The following is an 11,670-nucleotide window of genomic DNA, read 5'->3' on the forward strand; positions in this document are numbered from 1 at the left end:
ACTTTAACCGTCGGTTAAGCTAACCGTGGTTGGTGAAATTGGCTCTAAAGGAGTCTAATCGTTGAAACGTTCTCTCGCAACCAACCTGGCCACAAGTGTAATTTGTCAAGTTGATGTGATAAATCTGAGTGTGTAAAAATAGTGCTTCTGGGGTATTAAAGCCATATTGGCAATAATTGTAACGGTCTTTAAATGCGCAAAAGTACATTTTTTAAATATTGCTTTATACGATAATTCACAACCTGTTTATTGTTTAAAAATGTTTTTTAGTTTTATCTTACAAAATATGTAAAATATTATTAGAAAAAGTCATGAGATTCTCATTCAATAGTGAACTCTACGTAAAAAAATATTGGAAAAAGGATATTCACGGTCTCAACTACTACGTCGAAGCACAAAAACATAAAATAAAAATGCTTAAAAACGTATAATATATTTATATACATACTAGAAAGTCCCTTAAATTGATAATGTTCGAGTGTTGTTTTAAACTAAACAAGTTTATAAGAGCTATTTATTTTCTTGAAAATTATATTTTAATGTACTTATTCTTAACAGGTTAACACGAGCCTTTATCGTCGATAATGTTATATAATCTTAAGACTTTGTACTGGCATTTAATGTATATTCACGCCCTTGATAAAAAAATAAACAATATATGTACAATAAATAAACTTTTAGTAACCAAAACAATATACGCATTTGAAATAGGCTTTCAATAATTCTGAAAAAACCCAATGTACGTATTTAAAAAGGTTCTCGAGATCTACAAAAATAATTACTTAATAAAAAAAATTCCGATTACTTAATCTAAAAAATTTTATTATGAGACTTAGAACACTGATGGTTTATACTCTAAGTTTATACTCGAGATTCAAAATAAGGTTTTCAGCGCTAAGACAAAAAGAACAATGAATAGATCCGAAACAGGCTCCGAGGGCCAATAAAAAAATAATGTTCGTACTTTTCGAAACTCGGAATAATTTTCGAGAAGTTAGGAAAGAATGTAACAAAAGATAGTCTTCAAAATTGCGTATACACTTGTAGTGTCGCATTAAAGCTCGCTGATAAGATTTGTAACACACGCTGGCACCTTTTCGTTTTGTAAATATAGTTTGTAAAAATACCTCTGAATAAACATCCATGTATTATACGCTTCGGGTGGATATACCTACTAGGTTCATAACGTGTATGACTTTGAAACACGTATCTACTGCTCCTAATACGCTACTCAGTTTGTACTCTACGTTCTCGAATAGTACGTAGAAATCCTTCGCCGTCTGTAATGTTTCTCCTACTATGATCACACACGGTTGAATCGGTCGCATGAGTTTTTGATATTTCTCTTTCCTCTGTTCCAGAAAGATTTGCTTGCTTACGGAATCCTTAAAAGGCAAGAAATTGATAATATTAGAATCTATCTAATAATATTAGAATAAACAATTGTTTATTAATTGATAATGTTACTTACTTTGACGTATAGAACAAACGTTTCTTGAGCTTCTGCTATTGTTGGTTTCCACGATCCTTTATCCTTTTCTCGGATTATCGCTGGCGGTAGCAATATTGGCAACAAGTACATTGCAACAATGTCTTTGCCATCTGTACATAAGCCATTACGTAATTTATGTAAAAAAATATAATTGTACACAATGTATTAATTACCTTCTGATATCACTGAAGGAAGGGTATTCAGAATCTGGTATGCAATCGTGTGCTTGTTTTTATTTGAACGCTCTCTTATAATATCAATGAGCTTATCTCTGCAGCTAGGCCAGCCGTTCAGAAACTTGAGTCCTTTCTCCGGAAACAGAACAGTGAAATCAATCGAAATCTGTAAAAAAAAAAGGATCATTTGAAGAACGCAATTTCAGAACACAATGACAACATTTTACAAATCATACAAATTTTTCAAAATTTAATTGTCCATTTATTTCCGATTTGGTTGTTTTATTTGTCCTTTTGTCCATTTAATTGTCCATTATTAATCGAATGCAATACAGTTTATTTGTCCAAGTTAAATGTAGTAAATTCCAAACCTTATTTATATGTTTTATTTCAGTAGAATGCGTTTTATCTCAACGACTTTAGATTTACTGAAAATTTACTTTAATTCGCCATAATTATTTCTCTCGCTTTACCTCATTCAATTTTTCAATTTTTTTTTTGTAAATTTTATCCATCTTATATCAATAAAGTATGCAAAATATCTTTGGAGAATATCATACCAAAGAGTATCCTAATGGATGTTTGAATAATGGCCATTCCGTCAGAATATTAGTTATCGAGAGATCTTTGCGCTTGGTAAACTGGGCAATCCGATTTGGTGCTGTTTTCTTCCAGCGTTCCAATACTTCTGTCCATGGTTCTGTATAGCTCTTAAGCCACACTTGCGATTCAAGGAGCTGTTGCTCGGACAGTACTACAATAAATTAATATTGAAGAAATGATAAACAACTGTTCCCAATTGTTTAACATACGGACGGAGTATAAATGTAAGTAAAAGGCATGTACTTTAGTATGATTCATATGATGTGAACTACTTACAATTTTTAATCGTTATATCGTTAGAGGAAACCTGATTTGAAGAAGATTTTGAAATCATTACAACTCTCTCCTTCATAGAAGTCTTAAGGTTTCTATACTTATAAGGTAATTTTCCTTTTGCCAACTTTTAATTAACACCCTCCGTATGTGGTTCTATGTATAGTATGCGTCCTAAATCAACACACTTTTTAGTTCCTGAGTTAATGGAACTTAAGAATTCGTGACAGATATAAAAATCGTACGCACTGAACATTCTGTTGGAAACACTTCGGCAATTAATTCCGCCACGGTCTTAAAATGCGAATTTTTTAAGTTGTTTCCATAAACGACCATCAAATGATCAACGATTATAGTAGTTAATTTCCGACGCACGGCTTCATTGAGTTTACCATTTTTTTCGAAAGTACTCAGCACAATTAGTCCATCATTACGCGTTGTTAATAAACTTTCTAATTCCTATTAAAATTCATATAAATAAATTAGAACAAATGCAATACTGAATAAAGCAAATATCGAATAACGAACTTTAATTAATAATATTCTATAAAAATTTTATAGAAGAGAATAATGGAGCCCATTATAAAATTTTACATTCAATGATCGCAATTTTTAATCGAGCCCTTTTTTTTAATTATCATAATAATATATACATGTAATTATACACACACATGTACGTGTGTGTGTGTGTGTGTGTGTGTGTGTGCGTGCGTGCGTGCGTGCGTGCGTGCGTGCGTGTGTGTGTGTGTGTGTGTGTGTGCGCGCGCGCGCGCGCGCGTGTGTGTGTGTGTGTGTGTGTGTGTGTGTGTGTGTAGTTCATTATACTACATATATATTTTGTGCAAGCTCTTATAGTTTAGAATCAAATGTAAAAAGAGTAGATTATATACAAAATTTAGGAGAAAACTTAGTAAATAATAAAAAAGTAATTAATGTACCACTTTTGATTTTAGTTTGTTATTGACGATCCCCGAAGATGTACTGATTTCACTTATTGATGATGTCGAAGGTGAACTTGACCTGTACCTAATATCTTCGAGCTTGACTTTCTTACATGGTTCAGATTGTGCAATTTCAGCAATTTCTTCAAATTTCTCATGTGTGTTAATTTTCGTCGATAGTTCATCATTATCATTGTTCTGATTGTCAATATTCTCGAGGTTTTCATCTGCTAGTGTTAAGGGGGATACATTTTTCAATTCAAATTTAGCGAGCACATTTGATTCGTCACAGAATGCACTCGAGTGTTGCAGTTTATAATCGGTCAAGATATTTTCATGTGTATCGATAACTTTAATTATCCATTCAGCCGTATTAGAAGTAGTCGGTGCATTATTTTCGGTTGAAACCTGTACATGGGATTAAAATATTGCGTGATTAATCAGAAAAAGGTCATAAGCGCCGAAAAGTGCGATTTAAGTAATAAAAGAGCGTATATTTAACCCTATTCACTCCAACGTTTTTTCCGCCCCTTTAATCCTCCAACCATGCACTTTCGAGTCCCACGTGTTTTTTATAATGTTAATAGCTTTGAAAAATTCCCCAAAAATTATTATAATATCTTTGTACCTTCGACTAAAAATCAATGTAAATAACATTTGAAAATCATTTATTTAAATATTTTTTTACAACATTTATATGTTGACAAACACACATTACGACTCGTTTTATTTAAAAAATCATAACTCACGAACAAATTGACGAAGCTTAATGATCAAACTCGCAAATTAAAGCTAAAAGTAGTGCAAATGAGAAAAAAAATATTAGATAATTATTAATTAAATAGGTATACTTAATTTCGTCGCCGCAAATTTGGTAATTTTTAAATGGTACAGAAGGACTTCAAGGACTTAAAGAATGCTAGAAAAAGAATTTTTGAATAAGAAAAGGCGAATTTGAAGTGTGACAGATATTTTTTATGTAAAAAAATTAAATTTTTTTTATAATCGTAGCTCCTCCCCACCTTTTCCATCTGCCTCTGAGCCATAATAGACCTCTGTGGAATGTCAAATTTTCTTTTAACAACAAAAATATTTTAAATACGCTTAAATTATACACAAAAATACATTTTTATCGAAAAAAAATTCTCATTTACCTTTCACACAACACTGACGTAATCCTCCAACCATGCACTTTCGTGTCCCACCGAGATTTTGATTGTTCGCCGTTTCGAGAGTAAATGAGCTAGGACTTTGAAATTTTTACCTGAGGTTCCCTACCACAACAACTTTTTTTAGGAGTGAGGGGGATTATCTGACGATCATTTGTTTTCCGGAACAAACGACTGTTAGAAACTAGTGGGACACGAAAGGGCATGGTTGGAGTGAATAGGGTTAAATATACATATATTTATACACCAATAGAAAAATTATTGCAAATCACAAAGCCGTATTGACGTTTGAAGATATTATTTATAAGACAGACTTGAAATAAGGACTATATATGAATACCGACCAATATCGACATTTTTTCCATTTCTCACATTTTTTAATCGAATAACAAAAAAGTAGTATGTACATAACCTATACATGTGTACGATTGTTAAAATTTATTTGAGAACGATCAAAGATGGTTATCACGAATACGATATCCCAAGCAGCAGACAATGTTCTTTAAATGTTTTTTTATATTTATTTTTCATTAATTACCTATACATTGTACAATTCATTGTAAAAATAATATTTATTTAATGTTTATTAAATATTTATTTTACATTGATTATATTTATTTGAAATAGTAATTTAGAGAAAACATTTATTTAACGTTTATTTGACGTTTATTTAATATTTCTTTTACATTAATAATTTATTTGCAATAATGATTTAAAAAAACATTTATTTAACATTTATTTGACATTAATTTAATATTTATTTTACATTAATTATTTATTTGCAATAACAATATGTGAAAAAAATATTTATTTAATATTTATTTAATATTTATATTTAATATTTACTTCAAATATTATTTTATATTAATTATTTGATTGTAAGAGATGTTTTAATCAAATTTTTCTGTTGTCGTTTTGCTTTATAAATTATGTGCCGTTCCGTAAATAATTTTCGCGTCATAGGACCCATAAGATTTTTTAACACTTTAAAGATATGTTGTAGACAATTACAGGTAAGAAGGAAGCGTCAGAGTCATCAGTCACTTGTCCATTCGATCATCAAAGTCAAGTAACGTAGACGCGTTACCATACTCGGATGGGTAACCGGTTTGAGCAGTTTTTTCAGATGGGCGCGCGGTTTTACGCACATCCAATATAAAAAAAAACAGTTACGAAAGCGGTTTTTAGATAAAGAAAAAGAACGTTCTTTAAACGTTTCTTTGTCGAAAAAGTTGTTAAAATAAGCGTTCTTAATAAAAAAATGTTTAATGTTAATAGAACATTTATTTAATGTTAAAAAAACGTTTTTTAAGGTTAACAAACGTTTATTTAATATTAAAAACACGTTTTTTTATGTTAAAAAAACGTTTTTTACAATATTAAAATAAATATTTTTTTAATAAGAAAAAAAAGATCTATCCCATTAATTTAAACGTTTTTTAAATATTTTTTTTTCATTACTAAAAATGTTTTTAAAAACGTTTAAAAAATATTTTTTTTTGCTACTTGGGATATAACTGTTTTCAACATTACTAGATGAAAAAACAACGGCAATTATTCGTTGAAGAGAAACGTTATAACCTTACCTTAGCTTTAAGAGCTTCGACAGCCTTCTTATATCGTAATTGATCACCAATCGGGACAATTAATAAAGGGAGAATATCCGCCGTGATTTCTCCAATTTGGTTAATTCCAATTTTGTTTTCTGCAATCGCAATTATAAAAACATTATTATTAAAACTGATGATGATACATTTCCTAAAACTGAAACGACATCGAAACGACGGAAAACATTCGAGAAAACTGATTTTATTCAAATAAATTTTATCAAAATAAAAAAATTTATTTCATTTTAATAGAATTTATTTGAACCACACATGCCCTCTCATTTGATAAAAATATTTGTTTATTTGAATAAGATCAAAGACACGCGAGATGACGAAAAGCTTCGCATTCGTCATACATTAATCATCGATACATTGTATGACGAATACGAGCTTTCTCTAAGCGAAAGAAGAAGGACCGACATACATTTTTGACTATAAACGACTAATAACCTATTATGATAGAATAACTGTAAAAGTTATTCTTAGTGAAAGGTGATAATAGGGCGCCGGTCATTCGTCACATCTCACATATATATAAGTTTTGTGCATTTTAGAATTTAAAATATATACTTACTTGTGAAATACTTTCTATGTAGCTCTCCAAGCCTGAATTTTGTAAGAATGTCACCATCTCATAATCCATCTCTTCACTGTTACAATAACTTTCGAGAAAACGCACTGCACACTGCACACGTCTATACAGGACGAGAAACAAAAAAAAGTGACGGGCGCGCGCGACGCAGCCAGCTACCCTTACGGAAAGAAACTACAGCCAGTAAATATTACACTTGTGTAGTTACTACAGGACCACCTGTAGTTATCACAGAAAGGAACACAATAATCTGTAGTTATTACACGCTGTAATTACTTAGTGCGTGAAATCCCTGTAATATGGAATACACGTCTAATCATGAAGGGTGACATCCACTACACGTGTAATCCACTATGTAATATACTACACGTGTGGTAAGTGACTTGTGTAGTAGACTACACGTGTAATCCATTATATGTGTAATATACTACACGTGTGGTAAGTGACTTGTGTAGTAGACTACACATGTAATCTACAAAATGTGTAATACACTACTACACATGTGTATTAAACGTAATGCTACCAGTAATCCATAAAATTTGAAATAGCGAGTCTTATCATATATGGAGGGGTAAAAACCACAGTGGTGTAAGTCAAATTTTTAAAAATATTTTCTCGTGTGCATAGATGCAATTTATATATTGTACAGATTGCATCTATGCACACGAGGAAATATTTTTAAAAATTTGAGTTACACCACTGTGGTTTTTACCCCTCCACCTCCATATATAGTATACTTTTACTTCAATGCAGCTGTATATATATAAATTATTTTTATAAATATTGTTTGAAATTTATTAGATTTAATGTATCACTTTTTAACCACATTTTATTATTTTTTAATTTCATATTTTATAAGTAATTTCATAATGAGCCGGCACTGGTTTCTGACATTCACTCGACTTTAAGAAATATTATATCATATATCCAATTTAAAATTTTATTACTCTTTTTAAACTGAATTTATTTCTTAAGATGATTTTTGAAAAATTATATATTTGTGCTGGTTATGACATATGTAGACTATATATAACACTTACATCAAATTAAGAAGTAGTCTACCACGTAAGGCAGTTGGCTCACGATCCAGAGGTCCCGAGGTCCCGAGTTCGAATCCCACCAAGGTAAGTGTGTTTTTCAAATACAAGAACATATTTATAATCATAGACTGCATCTTAAGAAACAAATTTAGTTATAAAAAAGTAATAAAACTAAGAAAAAAATAATTTTTTTTATGCCGGGTGAATATCGCAAATCAGTGTCCTCTAGTATTAAGAAGACTGCAATCTTGTAGTCCTGTAATCCTGTAATATTTTCCTGTAATCCGAGCGTATAGTACGAAAATATTACAGTATATTACAATACTTCAGTCTGTAATTTTGTGTAATACTTTTATGTAGTTCCTGTAATATAATTTTCTGTAATCCGCTGTAGTTTCTTTCCGTAAGGGTACACACGGAAAAAATTATAAGATTTGCTGTGTCAACAAAAAACCTTGCTAGCCTAGCAAATCCATAGCCGTAATATACGGACAGCCAGTTTGCTATGTTAACCCTTACGGAAAGAAACCATTGCACGTCTAGTCCAGTCAAATTAGACAAAAAAAGGCTTTTGCTCGGAAGTGAAGCGGTATCAGTGAAACCTTTTTAGGGTTGTTGGGGGGATGTAGAAGACCTTATTTCTGAGTTTTCGGGTTAATCGGACCGATGGGTTTTTAAGGGGGGGAGGGGGAATGAAAAATTTCGTTTTTTCGCAATAACTCGGCGAATTTTGACTGTACATGATTGACTAACCCCTCATTTTGTAGCTCTTTTAAAGCCCTACAATTCATTTCGTGAAGACCCTAACTTAAAATCAAGATTTGTCGAGTTCTAGCCGGTGAAAGTGGGAAAAAATGTATTTTGTCGCGGTTTTTTGCGTTTATCTCGTTTCCATTAATAGATAGAAATGTGCCGCCATTGACAAAGTTGTAGGGCTTGAAGATACCTACAAAATGAGGGGTCAGTCGTTCAGATTCGTTAAAAATTGAGCCCAGGAAAGCCTCTGGAAGTCGCGCTTTTAACGCGTGGCCGATCGTCGCCGGCGGCGGCGCGGGCGGCGCGGGCGGCGCGTGTCGAGTCGAGTGCGCTCGGGACTCGGCGCGTATTTCGCTTATCTCTCTTTTCGAGTATAAAGTTTGTGAAAAATTGTAACATGAGCGAGTGTTTTATATGCAACGAGCCGTTAGGCGGCAATAACGTGTACGAAGTTAAAGCGAGAGGTGTGCAAACTCTGAAACGGGCAAGTGTGGAAAGAAAAAACGAAGAATATCGGCGTTTGTTGGAAAACGCGCAAAACATTAGTGTTCACCTAAGTTCACAGAACCTTCACCAAAGCGATTGAAAATTCATACCGTTTAATTTTATTGATAGCTTTTTTCATTCTCTTTTTCATGTATTTTATTTCACAATAAATGTATCATTTCATGATATTAAATAGAATTTGAATACGCGCCGAGTCCCGAGCGCACTCGATTCGACACGCGCCGCCGCCGCGCCGCCGGCGACAATCGGCCACGCGTTAAAAGCGCGACTTCCAGAAGCTTCCCTGGGCTCAATTTTTAACGAATCTGAACGACTGACCCCTCATTTTGCAGGTCTCTTCAAGCCCTACAACTTTGTCAGTGGCGGCACATTTCTATCTATTAATGGAAACGAGATAAACGCAAAAAACCGCGACAAAATATATTTTTTCCCACTTTCACCGGCTAGAACTCGACAAATCTTGATTTTAAGTTAGGGTCTTCACGAAATGAATTGTAGGGCTTTAGAAGAGCTACAAAATGAGGGGTTAGTCAATCATGTACGGTCAAAATTCGCCGAGTTATTGCGAAAAAACGAAATTTTTCATTCCCCCTCCCCCCCTTAAAAACCCATCGGTCCGATTAACCCGAAAACTCAGAAATAAGCTCTTCTACATCCCCCCAACAACCCTAAAAAGGTTTCACTGATACCGTTTCATTTCCGAGCTCAAATGTCTAATTTGATTGGCCTAGTAACAAAGTTTTAGTCATAATCGTAAAGCCGTAAGAAAATAGACCAATCACAGTCGATTATTCTCCTTGAGCTCGAAGAATAATCGAGTGCGATTGGTCTGTTTTCTTACAGCCTTACGATTATGACTAAAACTTTGTTACGTGCAATGGCCTTTACAGTAACTAAGTCACAGAGCTGCATAAAATTTGTGATTATACCTAATAAAATTTGATGTTACAGCACGGTAGATTTGTTAGTACAGCAAAGATGATTCTTCACTACAACCAATGGAAAATTTAGCTTGGTATATGTAACTAATCTTTTTGCTGTTGTATAAAAGAAAATTAGCTTCATTAATAAATTCGATTACAGCTAAATCATTAATTGCTCCAGCAATAGAAGTTAGGTAAAATAACTATGCTCATTGAAATTTCTGGAATATATTTACTCTGTAATTATTTAAATGATATAATAATGAAATATTATGTACTATACATAAATGTTAGAGAAACTTAATATTAATATTAATATTAATATATGCAATTACTAAGTAATTACTAAGTAATTACATATATAAGTATTAATTACAAAGTAAGAGAACTTTAATAAGAGAAAAACTTAAATTGCGTAACGCATAATAACATAATTTTCATTAAGTACATTTGCATTCAAACTTAATGGGAGTGGATCATAAAGATCATCTATGTTAATGTTTTTTTTTCGACTCTGAAAATCTTACTTCGTAAACACGAATGTGTTCATTGAATCCTATTGTAATTAAAACTTTACAGTGGAATATCACCGTATATTCACATACAATTATAGCACCAATTGAACCAAATAATGGTCCAGATTCATTTTCGTCAATAACAAGAATTAAATTATCATGAAAACAAGTTCCCTTGTAATTAAGTATCAAGTTGCTAATAGATGCATCTATTAGCAAGCGCACCTTGATTTTACCGACTTAACTATATTATCTATTTGACCAAAAGAAATACTTATTTAAATTTTCAATTTTAAATATCGCGTTTATTCAGACCAAAAGAATATTTCTTTATATGGCACAGCTATACATAAATAAAATTATTTAGTTGCACCAAGTAGCTCTCATAGTCACAATCTAATAAAAATTTTGTTCGCACAAATAAAAGTATATTATTCAAATAAATAATATTCTAATGTACTTATTTATTTGAATGTAATAAATCATTTCTCTGGGTGTAGATGTAACGTATAAAAATCCATTCTTAGCCAATAACTTTTTATTAGCAACACCTTTTTATTGAAGAAAAAATTTTTTTAAAAACCCTCTGAAGAATTTTATGGGCATATTAGTTCAACGTTCATGTTTCGTGGATATGTGGAGTATCACTTATAGTGGTTGCATCAAAACAATGGCCGCTCTTAAGCGTCTCTGCGTGTCGTCTTACACTTGACTTTAGATAAGCGCCGCGATCGAAGAAAGAATACCTTTTCAACTCATTGTCCGCAAATATTTACGGTCATAACGTCATGATGAATCTTAGGTGGTGAATAAATCTTGGTTATTAAAAATACATATATAGTTTGTAGTATTCTTTTTATTCTTTTTATAAATATAAAATAAATTAAATAAAAATAAAAAGAACTCCACAAAATATAATATTTCCTCAATGATTAATATTTAATTATTATTATGCAAATTTAAATGTTATTATTGTTTGAGAATGCAATAACTTTAAAAATCACACTCATCACAGACGCCGCGACATTTTTATCAATTCCTTTCTCTATATGTTTATACATGTCACAATGAGCTTC

The 11,670-nt window shown here is 32.0% G+C and overlaps 1 protein-coding gene across 1 annotated transcript; it reads right to left on the minus strand.

Moving 5' to 3' along the window:
• Positions 1 to 229: 229 nt before the first annotated feature.
• On the minus strand, positions 230 to 2,605 carry LOC139776618 (uncharacterized). Its single transcript, XM_071713425.1, has 5 exons — positions 2,548 to 2,605; positions 2,229 to 2,422; positions 1,666 to 1,834; positions 1,472 to 1,602; positions 230 to 1,385 (listed from the first exon to the last, which is right to left on the minus strand). Exons 1-5 carry the CDS (start codon positions 2,603 to 2,605, stop codon positions 1,149 to 1,151), a joined length of 789 nt encoding a protein of 262 aa, XP_071569526.1. The 3' UTR covers positions 230 to 1,148.
• Positions 2,606 to 11,670: the final 9,065 nt, after the last annotated feature.

This window comes from Temnothorax nylanderi, unplaced genomic scaffold (assembly GCF_030848795.1).
Source record: "Temnothorax nylanderi isolate EJ_2023f unplaced genomic scaffold, tnyl_v1.0 TNYL_tig0124_pilon, whole genome shotgun sequence".
NCBI lineage: Eukaryota > Metazoa > Arthropoda > Insecta > Hymenoptera > Formicidae > Temnothorax > Temnothorax nylanderi.

Excerpts from the sequence above, each read along its gene's own strand:
- LOC139776618 (XM_071713425.1), bottom strand. The coding sequence starts at position 2,605 with ATGATTTCAAAATCTTCTTCAAATCAGGTTTCCTCTAACGATATAACG. Across the intron at positions 2,423-2,547 it reads CGATATAACGATTAAAAATT|TACTGTCCGAGCAACAGCTC; the intron begins GTAAGTAGTTCA and ends AATTTATTGTAG. Across the intron at positions 1,835-2,228 it reads ATCCATTAGGATACTCTTTG|ATTTCGATTGATTTCACTGT; the intron begins GTATGATATTCT and ends TTTTTTTTACAG.